General features: G+C 39.3%; 1 protein-coding gene across 2 annotated transcripts in view; it reads right to left on the bottom strand.

Annotated features, from left to right (window-relative positions):
• CERS6 (ceramide synthase 6) overlaps positions 1-19,139 on the bottom strand; it is a 301,903-nt gene that overhangs the window by 64,527 nt on the left and 218,237 nt on the right. For both annotated transcript variants that reach the window (XM_077883581.1, XM_077883582.1), the window contains exons 5-6: positions 14,118-14,168; positions 10,256-10,348 (exon numbers count right to left, since the gene is read on the bottom strand). In XM_077883581.1, the coding sequence (XP_077739707.1) occupies positions 10,256-10,348; positions 14,118-14,168 (144 nt within the window). The remainder of the gene's footprint in view (positions 1-10,255; positions 10,349-14,117; positions 14,169-19,139) is intronic.

Genomic DNA, 19,139 nt, shown 5'->3' on the forward strand with positions numbered 1-19,139 from the left:
GGCTCTGTTTAAATTACCAGTCATAGTCACTTGTACAGCTTTTAATGCTAGGAGGTCGCTTTTGAGACATTTTAAATATACCTGATATAATGGTCTTAAGTGGTGCACAGGTTTACAGACTTGTTCTCTCTCTCTCAATATTCCTGAGGACAAAAAGCAATGGCAACACTTAAACCCATCTATGTTGAAAACATCCAGAATGATCAGTAGGGGGCAGACTGTGCTCAAGTAAAATCAGAAACATCCCAGGACCTGAAAGCCATCACCTTCATATTTACTACAAAGCCCTTGAGGCCCAAAATGACAATGGGCAATCAAGAACTCAATTTTGTGCTTTAGATGAAGATGAAAAATGTCTCCTTCAGGTCAACTTAGTTGGGACAATGCTGTAAGTTATCAGAAGGGGTTCAGAGGAACTCTGTTACCATAAGTCTTATCTCTAGTCTTCTAACTCCTCTTCCTTCAGCTGCCTGCACTCCCCACTCTTCACAAACAGCCAGAACTCTATCTGTAGAATTCACCTGTCAAGCTTCTTCTTGCCCCCATACAGGCCTCTGGCCATGCAGTTATTTATTTATTTATTTTTCTGGCTGGAACCTTGGTATTTTCTCTTGTCTTCTCCAAGCCTAACTCCATTCGGACTACCTGGTGAACTCCTTTCTATCTTCCAACAACGCCTACTAATCCCCATACTCCAAAGGCTCTGCTGACACTGTAATTTAGTCACATGAAGCAAGTATTACTAGAACTGCATTTTATAAAGAAACTGAGGCACAGAGATGTTATGCAATTATTCCAAAGTCACATAGTAAGAACAGATCTGGCTTCAGAGCCAGATCTGAAGTTGGTTGTGTGTTAGTTGTGTGTGACTCCTAACTACACAGCAGGCTGCTGCTCAGAAACAAATGTGAAAAAAGAGGACTGTGAGGAAGGAAGGGAATCACAGAGAGAGGATGCTTCTGAAAACACACAGAAGTGAGAGACTGACAAATAGAACATGGTCCATATCTGGAAAGCAGGAAGAGAAGAGGATCAAGAGCAAATGTGCAGGGTTGGCCATGAGTGGAAAGGGTGCCCTTTCTTAGGAGGGCAAAAGGAAGGAAATGGGAAGGGATCTGTTTTATTTATGGAGATAGAAACAGAGGGGATTTATGAGTCAGGGAGAGAGCTAGAGCTACAATAAACCATCTTAGGATGACTTGAGAGAAACTCCCCAGAGGCAGCTGAACCACTGTACCTCCCAAATGAAAAGCAGAACCTTCCAAGTGCCAATGGCACCTCCTGCGAGAAGGGGGGTGGGGGGCTCCAGAGACCCTAGACTTAAAGACCCAGAGCCTAGACCAGCCTCACTGTATAGATCCTGGGATGTGAGTCTCTCTGCAATGCAGCAATGCTGTGGCCCTTTGCACTGTACTGGAAGAAGAGGCTCTCAGCTGTCACCCTCCTGCACTGTGGACAGCAGTATGTACTGCTGCCATGCCCCAGGACTGTCCAGTGCCCAGGAGTCAGACTGTGACATCTTTTTTTTTTTTTAATTTTATTTATTTGAGAGAGACTGAGAGAGAGAGATATATATAGAAACAGAGATAGTGAGAGAGCAAGAGCCAGGAGGAGAGGGAGAAGCAGGCTCCCTGCTCACTCTGGGCTCCATCCCAGGACCCTGAGATCATGACCTGAGCCGAAGGCAGATGCTTAACCAACAGAGCCACTCAGGTGTCCCTTGGACTGTGACATCTAAAGATGCTTAAGAGCCCTCCTCTGGCAAGGCACTTGGGAATTTGATTGCCAGATTAAGCCACTAGTTAAGGCAGCCTTTCAATAAAACTCTATAAAATCACCCCATAAAACATTTCTTTTCCAGAAAACACCGTTCCATTGTTCTCAGCCTGCACACAGCACTGAGTTGAAATGTCCTGATCACAGGTGGTATACCTTATTAAAATCAGCAGCCTCTTCTTCCCTTCTTATATTCTGAAGACACAGTAGTGAGAAAGATACAGGCCAAGGCCTAAGCATCAGGGAGATCTGCCTCAGAACCTGGATGGATCTACTCCAATCATAAATGGGAATATAAAAGAGCAACCCTGCACCTCTGTGAAGGAGGTGTTAAGTGGCTTGCCTGACTGTCTCCTAGTAGAAGCTCTGAGGTTGTTACACAGAGAGAATGCCACATCATGCTCCATCCCTCTCACGATCACCAGGTACACACTGGCATGGTTTTAGTTTTTCAAACAAAGAAAGGATACACTGATACAAGCTGAGGCATTACCTTGGAAGTCCTATCTCTAGAAAATACTTAAATAACCTACACTAGCAGTTCTCTCATGTTTTGGTCTCAGAACACTTTTATATTTTTAAAAATCACCGAGGACACCAAACGTGTTTGTTGATGTGGGTTATCTCTACTAGTATTCACCACATTAGACATTAAAACTGAGAAATTTGAAAAACACTTATTAACTAAAGTCTGTTACATGTTAATTAACATAGTTTCATGAAAAATAACTACATTTTCCAAAATTTAAAAAAATGGTGAGGAGAGTGGCATGTTTTACATTACTGCAAATCTCTTTGATGTCTGGCTTAAGACAGGAGAGTTGGATTCTCATTAACTGCCTATACATTCAATCTGTTGCCCTAAGTTACTTTGGCTGAAGTATATAAAGAAAATCTAGTATCAAACTGTGGGGAAAGAGAGAAGTATCTTAATAGTCTTCTCAGGTAGTTAAGAATATTCTTCTTTGATATTGTACCAAAATTTGACAAGTGGGATACTGTTAAAGGTTAGGTACAATGTAGAATCTAAAACCATATAAATATCCTTTTGATATTTTTTTACATTAAAATCCTTTGGTCTGTCTTGACCTTTGAATAGATCTTTTACTCATATATATGACTTCGTAGCATCATACATTAGTCATTTGGAAAATACTGGTTCACTGAGTCAGTATTTTTATTTTTATTTTTTATTTTTAAAAAATCTTTTTTTTTTTTTTAAGGTTTTATTTACTTATTCATGAAAGACACATACAGAGAGAGGCAGAGACACAGGCAGAGGGAGAAGCAGGCTCCATGCAGAGAGCCCCATGCCGGACTTGATCCTGGACTCCGGGATCACGCCCTGGGCCAAAGGCAGGCACTAAACCACTGAGCCACCCAGGGATCCCTGAGTCAATATTTTTAAAAGTCACTTTTATTAATATCCCTACCAATCTCATTATATAAGTCTTTATGGATTGAGATGCTATCAAACTCTCACTGGTGGATACAAGACTTCCAAAAATCTAATTTTGCTCAGAAGCTTGAATTTTATCATTGACAACAAATAACGTCAATTTTTTTCCTGAAACAACTCAACAAAATCAGTTTATGTATTTAAAAAAAAAAAAATGAAAAACACATAAGGTGGAGTAACCACAGCTTGTCAGTCATTCTTCCCAGTAAAAATGAGACTTACGGGAGAAAAAAGCTCAGAACACTTTTATATTTTTAAAAATCGCCGAGGACATCAAAAAGTGTTTGTTGATATGGGTTATCTCTACTAGTATTCACCACATTAGACATTAAAACTGAGAAATTTGAAAAACACTTATTAACTAAAGTCTGTTACATGTTAACATAATTTCATGAAAAGTAACTAAATTTTCCAAAATTTAAAAAAATGGTGAGAAGAGTGGCAGCTTGTTCAGCTCTTAACACAAAGCACCACGTGCATATGATTTTTTTTGAGACACTACACATAACACGGAAAGGCAGCAAAAGTTCTTTATGCCTACCTCCCATTTTATCACACAAGATGCTTTTAAGTGTTTACTCAAGAATAGAGATTTAATAAAATTAACAGTTTTCAGTGCTTCATCAGGAGCATTCATAACTGAAACTGACATTTTTTAAAAAAGATTTTATTTATTTATTCATCAGACAGAGAGAGAGAGAGAGAGACAGAGAGAGAGAGGCAGAGACACAGGCAGAGGGAGAAACAGGCTCCAGGCAAGGAGCCCAACATGGGACTCCATCCCGGGTCTCCAGGGTCACACCCTGGGCTGAAGGCAGCGCTAAACTGCTGAGCCACCTGGGCTGTCCACAGTTTTTCTTTCTGCAAGCATGTGGCGATGAAGAATACAGTAACTACTAGTACCGTTTGGGGCCACCGCCTGCAACTTTGCCCACTATTACTTCTGGACTATGAATACAGTTTCAACACAGTCAGGAAGGCAAATGTCATCTTAATATTATTATGAAAATAGTTTTCACCTTGCAGACCTCTATGGGCCACAGATTACACTTTGAGAAGAGCTGATCTAGAAAAATTATTTCCAGATATTGCTCAAGAAAATGATAATTAGCCAATATTATTAATAACAGCTATGCTAGGCAGGATATACTAGATTATGTGTCAAGAACAAAGCACTTCAAATTTCAGTGGTTAATTTATTTATTTTCTTTTTTTTTTTTTTTGTTTTTTTTTTTTTTTAATTTATTTATTTTCTTTTAAGATTTTATTTATTCATGACAGACACAGAGAGAGGCAGAGACATAGGCAGAGGGAGAAGCAGGCTCCCAGCAGGGAGCCCAAGGCAGAACTCGATCCCAGGACCCCAGCATTACACCCTGAGCCCAAGGCAGATACTCAACCCCTGAGCCACCCAAGAGTCCCTAAAATTTCAGTGGTTTAAAACAAAAACGTGTTTCCTATTCACTGCATATGACCTGGGGGTGGGGGTGGGGGCTGGTACTCTGCTCACCATAGTCACTCAGGGACCCAGCTGATGGAGCAGCTTCCAACTCAAAAGTTACCAATCATGATACTACAGGGGAAAAGAGACACTAGAAGGTCTCATCAGTGATTAAATACCTCAGAGTGACTCAAGTCAGTTCTGCTCACAGCGTACCCATCACCAGGGCCCATCCAACCATAAAAGGGGGCTTGGCTGAGCAGTACAAGTGCCTGGAGGTAGAGAGATGGCAATATTTGGTGAACCATGTTAATTACCGCAGTAATAACTAACATCTATTGGGCATTTATTATGTGCCAGGCACTGATCAAAGAGCATGTATTATTTATTTATGCTCACAATACCCCCAGGAGTTAGTTCTATGAACTCCATTCTTTGGATCAGGAAATCAAGGCACAGAGAAGGAAAGTAGCTTGTTCAAGGTCATACCGCATTACCATTAGTGTTTTTTTTTAAATAATAAATTTATTTTTTATTGGTGTTCAATTTGCCAACATACAGAATAACACCCAGTGCTCATCCCATCAAGTGCCCCCCTCAGTGCCCATCACCCATTCACCCCCAAACCCCACCCTCCTCCCCTTCCACCACCCCTAGTTCATTTCTCAGAGTTAGGAGTCTTCATGTTCTGTCTCCCTTTCTGATATTTCCTACCCATTTCTTACCATTAGTGTTAAGCAGGCATATGGACTCCAGAGCCCATGCCTTTACCTTTTAATTAACCAAAATTACAATAATTTGTGACCAATGGCTTTGGGGGTTTTATTTGTTGGCTGGATTTAGTGCCATGTGTTGGTTCAACCAAAGTTTGGTCATTATATGCTAGGTAATGTTTTAAGCTCTATTCGTCAAGCATCATACCAGACAGTATTCATGGATATTATTTCATTTAATTCCATGCCAGCCTGCTTCCTTATAAAGGAGATTACTGCATGCTATTCTTTCACCTTAAAACTAATTGAAGCAGGGAAGATCTGGAGCATTGCAAGACCCTATTCACAGCACAGGTGCCGGGTATTCTCTGAAGAAGTTACCAGAGAGTAAACACAAGCCAGTCAACAAGTTTCTTGCTAAACGTAATCATCATACCTCTCTCTGTTAGGAATCTTTTACAGGATGTAGTTTTTCTCAGGTTAAAGACCAAAAGAGCAACAAGCTGCTTTCACCAGCTGGGCCCTGGAACCTGGCCATGGATGATTTCCTACAAAGGACTCTGAACACGAGCGGGGTTTATTGGCCAAGGGCCCAGGCTATCAAGCCAAACAGCAGCTTAGTTAAAAGGGACATAGGGCTTAGACATGAGCAAGCTGTTCTGGGCTCCAACACATTTATTAGTTTCCCTTGGAAAATTTAGATGTGCAGGAGAAATGCTCATTGTGAACAGGTGCTAAAGAACAGAATTTCAATAAAAATTAAGCCTTGGGATATAAATGATGTTTCAAATAATGTTGAATACTGAGAATATACCTGATGTTCTAATAAGATCCCTTAACAATTTTGTTCTTACAGAGAAGGAAGGAAAATAGGTAGAGAGGGAAGGAGAAACAAATGGAGGGAAGAAAGAAGAAAAAGGTAAGTAAGGTAAAATCCTCAAAATATCTTGGTAGCACATAACAGAATATTTAAATTGTAAGTCCAAGATACCAAATGACTTTATCTGGGCTTGTCCCTTCACTCTGGGAAGGTTAATAATAATATATCCCATCACTGACTAAATAAGTACCAACCCCAGGAAGGATCAAGAGAAAGGCATTTTTAAATACCAGGTTCTATTTAGAAACAGAGCAACTAAGAAAAAAAGTTGGCAATCCTAGGACACTTCCAGAGGAAAAGAGTTTATGGATAGAAAAGCCATTTTAGAAAGACTTATAAACTCAATGGGTCACAAAAAAATGATTTCTAAACCTCACTTCAGCTATTGATCATTAACAGTTTGAAGCATGCATTTGGATTCAATGTTTATAAATCCTGGTTCCTATTTGAAATGGCCATTCAAGTTCATTGTCATTTAATAGGGAAACTAAAAGAACATTCTTTATAATGTTCTATTAATAATCCTAAGAAAAATCTTCGCTACTGGTCAATGGTGTCTTCATACGGCTCTAGTTCGTAACGAGGAAGTAGGCTGTTGTTATAGGGTTTAGTTAATAGTTGGTAGGGATAATGCAAGATAGGGAATGTATCTGGTTGCCAGGACATTCGATTGATCCTCGCTGATGGATGGAACAGCAGATTGTGCAAGCCCTGGAGCAGTACAGAGAACAACCAGGGACCCGCAGGGACAGTTTGCATGGTGCAAAGGAGAAAAGCAAATGCTACGATTCACTAATGAGAGATGGCAACAGAGAAGAAGGCTCTTCATATTAAAATGCATGCTGAGCTATACATAGGTCTGGGAAGTGTGTGGTGGCTAAATTCCCATTCTGTGCAAGACAGAAGAATAAACCAATGGCACCAGGAATGGACAGAGGTACTCTGACCACCTGAAGAAGGACGAGGTGCCAGATGTCTAAAGTAAGCTATTGGTGTTGATTAAGGAAAAAAAATGATGCTTCATTACTAAACATTGACAATATGTGCAGGCCTGAGATCAACTCCACGGACTTCACTGTAAAATTACCCTTTTTTTATACATCAGTGGTTTCCACACTGATGCAAGATATATTAAGATCTTACAAAATGATACACTGATGCAAGATATATTAAGATCTTACAAAATGATACACTTCAACCCCTGAATATCATCCACTCAAGGTAACTATTAGGTAATGATCATTTGACTTAAAACAATGAAGACTCTAGGCATTCTCTTTGCTCAGTGAAAACATACATTAAATGCATATTGAAGGGGACCTGGGTGGCTCAGTTGGTTGAGTGTCTGCCTTCAGCTCAGGTCATGATACTGGGGTCCTGGGGTGGAGCCTCACCTTATGCTCCCTGGTCAGCGGAGAGTCTGCTTCTCCCTCTCCCTCTGCTTGTGTTGTCTAACTCTCTCTCAAATAAATAACATCTTAAAAAAATAAAATAAATGCACATTGAGAAAGTTCAAGCAAATGGAAGGGGGTTTGGTGACTTTTAGGATAGCAATGTCATGCGAGGACTAGGCTCCTGGGAGCCAAGTACAGTTATAGTCTTGCTTTTATTAACCTATTTGACTCTAGATGGCACACCTAATTCTCACTAAGCAAAAGAGAAACCAATAAATGGCAAAGGGCTGCAAAAGGCTTACTGCCTCTAATGTCGGGAGCATGGCAAGGAAAGATAATGCAAGAATTGTTTACACGTCTAATCTCAGAGTGAATCACAGAACCTTGCTGGATAAACTTGGGCTCGGATTCATTCCCACCTAGCACAACCTTGAGAAATATACTTAAACTCACTATATATCAATTTTCCCAGCTACAAAATGGGAATCTATTCAAACCTCCCTTTTTTATACATTTTTTTTTTTTTTGGTAGCTACCTGGAAAAAGTGCTCCTCAAAAGAAAAGAAAATGCACACTATTCAGCTTTATAAAGTAAGGGCATTCTGATACGTGCTACAGCTCAGACAATCCTGAGGACATTTTGCTAAGTGAAATAAGCCAGCCACGAAATGACAAACGTGGTATTATTCCACTTATATGAGGTACCTAAAGTAGTCAGAATCACTGAGACAGAGAGAAGAGTGGTGGTGGCCAGGGGCCGGGGAAGGGGACCACAGGAGTTACTGTTTAACGGGCACAGTTTCAGTTATGCAAGATGGAAAGACTTCTGGAAACCGGTTGCACAATAATGTGAACGTGTGTAATACTGCTGAAATGCACGCTCAAAATGGTTAAAGACGGTAAAATTTTGTTTTGTATTTTTACAATTAAAGGTTTAAAAAAATAAGTAAAATGCACAAGAAGCCGAGCACAGAGGAAATAACCAGTCTACAAGTACTAAGCATGTGAGTGAAGAAGACTTTTCATATAAGGCAGATAAGATCCAATCTGATTGGCATACCATCACTGAAGAATCTTTAAACCTTTCCATAAAGGGATCCACTGTGACACAATGATTAAGGAACCACTAATTATAGTTGTCAACGAGCTATCTGATAGGCCAAGCTCTAGCCTCACACAGGGACCTTCCCCATCTGAGAATCAAACAACATACATATATCATTAAGGCTGTGCAGCCACATAAGGTAGGAGAGACAGCTGTTTGCCAGCCAAGAAAGCCACTGCTGTAGGCAAGTGGAATGCATGTACCTGGGGAAAAGGCACGCAGGTACCAGGGCCAGGGACTCTGACATGTTCTTCCTCAGCTGCTTGGATACCACTTTGCAATTTAGCAGGTTACTGATCTAACCAAGGATGTTATAGTGTTACCGGATTGTGCTCCTTGGCAACTCACAGTTCTGTTTGCAGAGGAGTTTGGAAGATCTTCATCAGTAAGTCAGAAGACATTCTGATGAGTCCATTTATTCACTCATCCCAAACTTTCTGATCCTCATCACAAGCAGGTACATTGGGAGTCATGATATAAAGACAAACATATTTTGCTCTTTAGCCCTTTAAGGCTAGGGGAGGGACAGAGGCAGGCCACCAGATCCAGTTCATTTGGGGATGTTGTATTTTCATGATGTATTTTGATAGTAGATAGCTCTAATTAAGGAAAAATTCATTCATGGGGCTGGACCATTGAGAGTTTACTCTTTCCCAAGGGTGACAACTACAGTTAAAAAATACAATATGTAAACAGTGGGCACTTGTAAACTAAAGGAGTGGCCAAAACTTTTGGGGGAATTGAATTAGCCTTCAAAGAAGAGATTACTAGGTCGGGTTTGGGAGGAGAGACATAAGATGTGTTCTAGCCAAGGCAAGGCCTTATAAAAAAAACAAAGGTCCATGAAAAAAATTATGTCTGAACAATGATGAAAAGATATTCATAGCTAGGATGTGTGTGTGTGTGTGTGTGTGTGTGTGTGTGTGTGTGTGTGTAGGACACAAGGAGGGGTGATGAGACTGGAGAACTGGCTTCAAATCATGCTGACAACCCTGAATATTACTCCAAGTAGTTTGGCTTTGTCTTGAGGGTTTTAGAAATATAACTCTTAGGTGGCAAATAGGCAAGAATAACTATTTAGATAGGCGGATCATTAACTCTAATTAAGAAAAAATTCATTTGTGGGGCTAGAACACTGAGAATTTACTCTCTCCCAGGGGCAACAAACACAATTTTTCTTCATTATTTAATTTGAAGAACAGAGGGCCTTGTGAACCAGACTGAAGAAATTAACTGCTGTTAAAGATTCATTGATATTTTTTTTTTTTTCTTGGAGAAAAGAACACTAGTTTGGAGGAAGGAGGAAAGAGAGACTATGAACAACATACAAAGCACCACAAACAAAATAAGGAACTTCCTGTAGAAATGCAGAAAGTAGTACAGCCAGAGAGCAGATGGAAGTGAGTGCCTCTGAGACTCTACACCCATCTTCCAAGGGCCATTAAGGACACATATCTGCAAGCACTTTACAACATAACCACTCTTACCTTTCTTTTGATATCAGTGAACTGGGAAAACATTAATGACCAATAAAACGACAGCTCCAGGATATAATAGTAGTGAAGGTCAGTTGTGAGTGGCTGAGGATCAAAGCAAAAAAGGAAAGATTAATAGTTAATAAGAAACCAATTTGTGTCCCAAATATCTTAAGCTCAGAGCTGAAAAGTGACATGGTCTTGTGCTTCTTCAAATTCCAGCCCCATTCTCTCTGTGGAGAAGAAGGGCTTTGAAGTATGCCTTTAATCCACAGCTTGATGGCATTAAGTTTTGTTTCATCACCAACCAAAAAAGTGTCATTGAGTATGAACATTTGGTACCAAATTCACTATTTAACAATAGGATTTATGGTTCCTTGACATAAGTATCTGTAAGATTCCTTGGGCAACCTGAAACAAAACAAAACAAAATACATACACAAAAGGAATAATCCTGGAAAGTGCTATGAGATTCCACAGTACAGGAGCAAGGGAGGTAGGTGATAGAACTGGGGTGCCAGAGGGTCACAGAGGCAGAGTTTCAAGTTCTGCATTAATCGGAGCTTTCTTGTTATTAGGAAATGTGCTGTACATTGCAAATATCAAAAAAGACAATTTAAAAATATTTATTAAGAGACACAGGGATAAGGAAGCTGCCAAGAAATACCAGGCTAGGCCCTCAGCCAGGAAATTTGAGATCAAGTCTCAGCTCCATAGTTTAGTAGGTATAAAATTTGGGCCTTAGTTTACTTATTGTAGAATGGAGGTAAAACCTGTTCTATCTGCCTCAGAGGTCCAGGAATGGGGAGAGGCTCAGAGAGGCAGTAGAAGTCAGGAATATTTATTTTGTTTACAGTGCTATAATGAAATGTCTTACTTTGCCAGAATGAATGAAAGTCCTTTGAAAAGCATCATCTCCATGCTACCCACAATGTGTAATAGCATATCCAGTAACTACGATTGAAATTTTAATGCTTTGTGAACCAATAGTAGCATAACAAATGACTTTCAGGAGAAAGCTGGCACACACTTTACTGATTCTACCGACTAATTTATGCATTGGCACCAAAGAAAAACAGTTGTCCCTCCCACTGATCTTTGGCAACAAAATACATGAGGGGACACGATACAGACCCACCAGCAATCCCAAGCTCTGAGTGACAATGAGCATCAGTGTGTTTATCAAGCTCAGCACACTCTGGAGATAATATATTTTCCATTGAATTGTCCTTTTAAAATTTGCAAGCATTAGCAATAATAAGGGATGGGTATTCAGGTCAGACATATGGCAGCAATGAAGTCTAAAATATAGGGCACTGGCTTCAGGACCCTTGGAGCCAAGGTTAAATTTCAGTTTTAATGAGATTCTCTGCAACACCACCTGTGAAAAGCCATGGAGGGCTATGAAGACAAGTGAGAGTACATCAAGAAACCACAGGGTTCATAAGAGAGCATCACATTACAACACTATCATATTCATGCCGTGCTTTGCAGTTGACAAAGCTTACCCACTTGTTAATTTCTTTGACTCTCATAAAAATCCTATAAAATTAGTACCATCATTTTCTAGATGGTATATTTGACAGGAAATTGCTGTCAGTTAGTGTGGACTGAAAGGTCAATCATAGCTTATGAGGCTCTGTGATCAACACAATAGGGCTTCTCATTCCCAACTCAGGCTCTTTATGACAAACTATACAAGCCCAACTAAAGACCACTTTCCATTGATTAAACTTAAAATATACACATGTATATAAAGATCATCATATAATAAATTATGTATTTACATATATAGTCTTATACAAGCAGCAGTGTGCCTTTAATAAAATTGCAACAGACCACTACTTTTATCTAAAAGACTGTTCAATTATTTAACATACATGCTAACTACATAATAAATATGCTTCATGAGCATGATCTGTCTTTAAAAGTACTTTTAAGGCTTGAGATTGACACTGAACTGCAATCTACATATTTATGGAAACATAGCTACTGACAATGCACTTTAATTGCATGTGTAATAGTTACATGCTGTTTAATTTTTCCCTATACCTACGAAAAGACAGAGCGGATTTTTTTTATTAGAATATGGAGTTTATCTAAGATGACCACTCTTCCCATAAGAGATTGTGAATTAATTAGTCCTAGATTTTGGGGCTGTATGCCAAATTATTCATTTATGAGTGATGATGCGTTATTAGCAGAAGATAATCTGGATCTGAATCCCCACACACAGTATCTTTCCTTCCATACTAATGATATTTCTTATTTTTAGTTTTTATTTTATTATTTTTTTAAGATTTATTTTATTTTTAAATAATCTCTATACCCAACGTGGGACTCAAATTTACAACTCTGAAATCAAGAGTCACATGCTCTACCAACTAAGGCAGGCACCCCAATGGTTCTTATTTTTAAACGTTAACTATCCACCAGACTCCAATTTTCATGTTAAATCTATCTTTTTACCTGTGTCACGGTCTGCAACGAAATTTTGAGCCACTGCCCCAGCAACTAATTATCTCAGAAAAAAGCAATTCCTTAGCTCCAGCCATAAATGTGAAAGTTATTTCAGACTATGCTATAGTTATAAAGAAGAGTGGGTATTAACATTTCATGTGACATTTGTCTTAACGTTGCTCATATGACAGAGTTTACCTCATAAATGCACCTGCTACATCAATGTACGAGTTACAGTTTCTAGAAGGCTTTGATGTTTTTTTATAAATAGAATTCTAGATATATTTGGATTTTTCCACTCAGTATGTCATTACAAGACACAAAGAGAGGTATAATCCCAAATATTTAAGGTAGGAAAACAAAAGAATTACAACTGTACACAGCAAGTGACTGGTTTCAATGTTGTTTCAGTCTCTATCAGAAAGCCCTGGAATGCTCAGTTTTCTCAGCCATATTGCTTGTTTACATTCTTTTCTAATCCGAATAAACTACATGAAAGAGATGGAAATGCAAACTGGAATTCCATTTCAGTGTGTCCCTAGCCCTTGCTGCAACACTGAATGTATCAGAGCAGATACAGAGCATGCTTGCTCCTCATTAATTTTATGCACATCAGAAAGATGAAATTCCTCTAAAAAGACAACCCAAAGAACTGCAGTCAAAAATCCAAGGTGCCTATTGTAACGTATGTCTTAATTTTATCACCAAAATGCCTAGTTGCATTTGATTCTCTTATATAACATATTTCAATTAAACTAGAAATTCTATAAAATTTTCAGTTAAGAAATTACTAGAAAAGACCCAGCTATGACATTCAAGTAGAAGCCGATCTGAGGAACAAAACACATGCTAATATTGAATTCATGGACAGAGGCAAAGGTATGATGGGTGCAGGGATCTGAAATGTTCCCTTTCTGAGATATCATTTTAATCTCATTTTTGATGATGGTTTTAAGTCTAGTGTAATGATACGATTTCTATGCTCAGGGAAATGGTGCTTGATTTACATACTTAGAGACTGCTCTGAAGCAAGAAAGTGGCCTGAACTCCTAATGCTCCCCACAGCCCTATACTTGACCTTTGCCTGCTTGCTGTCCAGACAGACCCTTTCTGGTGTCAGGTCTTCAGGTCCTCTGCAGTGATTATACATAGATCAGCTGTTAGAAGCAGGAATTGCCCAACTATCGAATTGACTGCATCTTACTCTCCAGCAAATGCACCCACCAGCTTATTCCATTTGCTAAAGCAAGTGAGCTTTGATTCTGAACTTCTCTGAGAACACAAGCTACTTCCCTTAACCAGGCTAAGTCTGCATCAAACAGCAGGGTAGTGTAGGCAGGGGCCTAAAACTATGAATCTGACCTAGGGAAGATATTCTGGATGTGTAAAGACCCAGAAGGTAATATTTTCTTACCTGATAGGGGTAGTTGTACCAGCAATGCCTTGTATTCCACAACCAGGGGGTCTGAAAAAAATGACAAACACAGTTTACAGGTTTTGGAAATGAAGCAGGATAAGAGATGTTTATGACAGATTCTTGCCCCCAATATTTTGGGATTTCAATAATATACCTGTAATGGGAACTGAAGGACTTAGCTAGAATTAGGATATTAAAGCATTTAGTATTCCATTATACATTCTCTCTGGGTAATCTTCTAAACTCAATTGGTAGTATTTCTGTGATGGAGTCCCCGCTGGTGTTTTTTTGTATTTAGTTGGTTACACAGACACCTTCCCACTATTTAACCAGTCTCTGCAGCAGAGCCTTAAAGGGTCTCACTTAGACCAGATGCAAATCATCAATCTCACTATTATCAATAAACAATGCTGACAGTTGGTGCAAACTACTTTGAAACTCCTCCAACCTAAGGCTGCAAAGCAACCTTATCAATCAATCCTTTCATGCTTTGATGACTAGTGGTTAAGTAACAGGCAGGTATACTGATTTCAGTAGAATGGCCTAGACTAATTCCAGGCCCGAGGGAATTAACCTTCACAGCCCACTCCATCCCCCAACTCAAGGCCAAGGTCTTCTAAAGACAAAACAATCATTCTTAATTTGACAGCAATCACTAACCTTACAACACTATAAAATCAAATAGAACAGCTAAGTGTACACACAGATTCCAAACATTTATAGTAAGCAGGGAGAGACTGGCATAAATTTAATCAGGCTGCTGAACAATCCAATGACACCAGCACAAACTTTCTCATATTTTCGCATTAACTTTATAATTCTTTTGCATCTCTGACCTACAGTTATCAGCATCTTGCAGCATACATCTACATACATTTGGTCCACATCTGGATGTTTCTTATTAAGAAATATAATCTATCCTTAGCCTAGTCCATGTTTATGCATCTCAAAATGATAATATTATCATTAAAAGATTGTTAGATATATTTGTATGGACCTAACCTCCTTCCTTACCTTGTCCCAGATCCTATGAGATTAAAAGTTGCTGCTGTCTGCAGTAAGATAAGGTACTTGTCTCCCTGAGAGGTACAGATACCCTGTCATCCTATCATCAGCCTCATCAGCCTTGCATTGATGAGGATGATGATGATAACAATGTTAGTATTTGTTCAGTTATCCCTATATCCACACTTTTTTTTTAAAGGCTTTTTCTCCATAATCTGTTATTTACTGAACCAATTAAAAAGTTGTTCAGGTCCAAACTCCCTTACACTTTTAAAGGCTCTCATATATGAACTCACTTTATCCTTAGAATAGCTAGTAGTGTTCGGTTCATTTTATACTTAGGTCAAGTGAGGCCCTGAGTCTGGAAATAACTGTCCAGGTTAAATAGCTGCGTAGTCCCAGAGCCAGAAATCAAACTCAGGCTCTTTGGTCTCCAACCCAAATGTGACTACTATGCCCCCTGCCTCTCGATCTAATAAAAACTGAACCGGCCTCGGTACAGGGAGCCGGACTGAAGCAAAAAGCCATTCTTGGCCCTAAACTATCCTCCTTTCATTAAAGCACTACTGATTTGCCTTTCTTTTTCCTGGCTTTGCCCCTGGCTACCTCTTCAGCGCCGTACTTGTCATGTAACCTCACTGCAATGTAACATCCTGGGTGCCTCAGTCGTTTGCTTATCTGTCTCCTCCATTTCTCTCACCTGTAACCTTGATGTGTATTACTGACCTCCCTGACAGAGCACTTGTGAGGATCAAATGAGAAAGCATGTATAAAAATACTTTGGAGGCTTCAAAGTTTATTATGTTGTTGTCACATAGTTATATGAACACATGTCCATTGAGGAAGACACAGAAAATAATGAAAAATATTGTGTATTTTCATCACTGTTAACATTTCATGTACAGCCCACTTTTGGTCTTTTGTCTATATAATACAGATATAAACATAGATTTATTTTTAATAAATAAATCACATAATTTTTAAATGTGGGCATAATATACCAAAATCTATTTTAAAGTATAGTAGGAATGTTAGTTTTTGCCCTTTTGCTAATAAAGCTGTTTATTATTTCAACAATTAGTTGCAAGTCCTGGAGGGAAAGGTATGTCATATGCAAATGTTTACACCCCCAGCACCTACCCAAATTGACAGTTTAGCATTCATTTAGTGAAATGCCAATGAAAAGGAACACAGAGGGCAGCCCGCCTGGCTCAGTGGTTTAGCACCGCCTTCGGCCCAGGGCATGATCCTGGAGACCCGGGATCCAGTCCCACGTTGGGCTCCCTGCATGGAGCCTGCTTCTCCCTCTGCCTGTGTCTGTGCCTCTCTCTCTCTCTCTGTGTGTGTGTTTATCTCTCATGAATAAATAAATAAAATCTTTAAAAAAAAAAGAAAGAAAGAAAAGGAACACAGAACTAAACGCAAGGACTATGACAACCCCCCCCCAGCATTTTTCTGAATATACTAGTCTCAAGCCAATGGGGCAGGTGTGTGCTTGCCTCCAGATGTGGTGGGAATCTCTCCCTCTGCAGTCACTCCTAGTCACAGGAAGGAGAACAAAGGTCTGACTCCCAGTGACCTAGAAAAATCCATTATTTAGAGCTTTCCTTCCTCTGTTTCTTGGCTTCTCTGTTTTTTCCCTAACATGCATGATTTTCCCTCTGTGCATCATAGACGTACACCACCTAGACCTCTGTTTCTATTATGTGCCGAAACTTGACTGACCTGCAGAAATACTGGATGAGTCTTTGTTTCCCAGTGGACCCTGCCCACTTGAAACAAGAACAAAAGGCCTAGATATCATGAATTCGATGGAGCTACCAGGGCCCTAGCTCAGCCTGCAAACTTATTTGCCAAACAATTTAATAAGTTTTTTCAAATGCACTGCATGTCACATATATCTCTCACTTTGACAATGGTAGATATGAATATCATCTTCTATATGTGTACCACATTTTTCTGCGGTCTCAAGTGATGCACCTCCCCAACACTATGAGACACAGAACAAATATAAAGGTCATCTTTCTCAATTACGGATTAGAAAACTTAAGTTCATGAGAAGATGATTTTCCTAATTTTTGTAGTTCAACATTTGTGTATAAATCTGAATTAGCTGTTTATAATTTATTAGTTTTAATTTCTTTTATTAGTTATAATTTCTTTTATCTGAATTGATACCATGGAGCTATCTTTTCTTAAAATCAATTTTTCCATTTTCCGTATTTTTTTTTTTTAAGATTTTTTTTATTAATGATAGTCACAGAGAGAGAGAGAGAGAGAGAGAGAGAGAGAGAGGCAGAGACACAGGCAGAGGGAGAAGCAGGCTCCATGCACCGGGAGCCTGACGTGGGATTCGATCCCGGGTCTCCAGGATCGCGCCCCGGGCCAAAGGCAGGCTCCAAACCGCTGCGCCACCCAGGGATCCCCATTTTCCGTATTTCTAGGTATCTTTTTCAGAATCATTTCCACATTTATTTGAGATTAAAATCTGCATATTCCAACATGCAAATTAAATAGTAACATAATTCAAAACATAAAAAGCTGAAATAGACATTAAAAAAGAACACTGGTAATTAAAAAAAAATACACTGAAAACCCTCCATTGAGAATTGTAAGCCTAGCATCTTCCTAAATAATAATAAGTCTGAGCTTAGAATAGTGCACAGCAATTCAAGCACATTTTTCCAGAAATAAATATGCCTTTTTCATATGGTATTACAAAATCAAGTCATATTATCAAGATTGGAAAATCTAAAAACCCAAGGAGTCTCCAATCTTGTCATTCCAGTACTTTCAGATTCACATTATTCTGTTATACACATACACTTAAATAATGTCACAAAACACTTCACAGATTTCAAAGTAATTTATACATACTCTCTTATTTAATTCTCACAACAATACTATAAGCGCTCAAACTAACATAGCCAGCAGATACCATAAGAGACAACATGCTGGCCTGAAGCTTCTCAAACCATTAAAATGTAGGTTCTGATTGAGTAGGTCTGGCTTGGGGCTGAGATTCTACATTTTTAACAAACTTCCAGGCAGTGCAGATGTTAATGGGCCTTGGACCACGTTTTGAGTATTAAGGTGGATGGGGAAACTAAGGAGATACCTACCATCTTCTCAGTATTTACCATGTGCTGGGCATCTTTGCTACGCCCTTTGTTCCAATATTCCACAATTTAACGTTGGGTAAATGAATGAATGATTTCTAATGTTAATAATAACAATTTGAGGCAGAAATGGCTAGTAAAACAATACTTAGCTAGAGACATTGCTTCTCAACCAACCTCCCTGTTTGATATAACCGCAGATCTAAGCTCTGGTGGAAGGGATATGAGCAGAACTCAGGTGATGCCCCTAAAAGTTCATGTGAATGAGGTCCCCTCACCCTTTCTCCATTCCTACTGGAAGGAGGTCATGAAAACTGGAGCAGTCACCTGGGACCCTACATCTGTTTCTGTTGAGGCTGGTGTCAGAGGACTCCTACCAGGCCCAGTCTACTTGGATTGTATGTGTGAAAGGGACAAATTCTTACCATTTTTCTCATATCTAAGCTACTGGGTTTTCTTTAAAATATATATATACATATATTATACACATACACACACACATAAAGCCTGTATTCTCACCAATATACGCATCAAGGCAAGTATTGTTAATTGTTTTATAAACAAATAAGTGATCTCAAAGAGGTACCATAATTAATTGAAGACTACTCAGCTGATAACTAGAAAACCTAAGATTTAAACCCAGGCCAGCCAGATCCTTCCACTTCCCTTCCCTGTGGTACCCTGGGTACAAAGAATGGGTAAGGAAAGAGAAACAAGGATGCCTGCGTGGCTTAGTGGTTGAGCATCTGCCTTTGGCTCAGGGTGTAATCCTGGTACCAAGACTGAGTCCCACATCGGACTCCTTGCGGGGAGCCTGCTTCTCCCTCTATGTCTCCATCTCTCTCTCTGTGTGTGTGTGTGTGTGTGTCTCTCTTATTAATAAATAAAATGTTAA

Source organism: Canis aureus, chromosome 34, assembly GCF_053574225.1.
Source record: "Canis aureus isolate CA01 chromosome 34, VMU_Caureus_v.1.0, whole genome shotgun sequence".
NCBI classification, from domain to species: domain Eukaryota; kingdom Metazoa; phylum Chordata; class Mammalia; order Carnivora; family Canidae; genus Canis; species Canis aureus.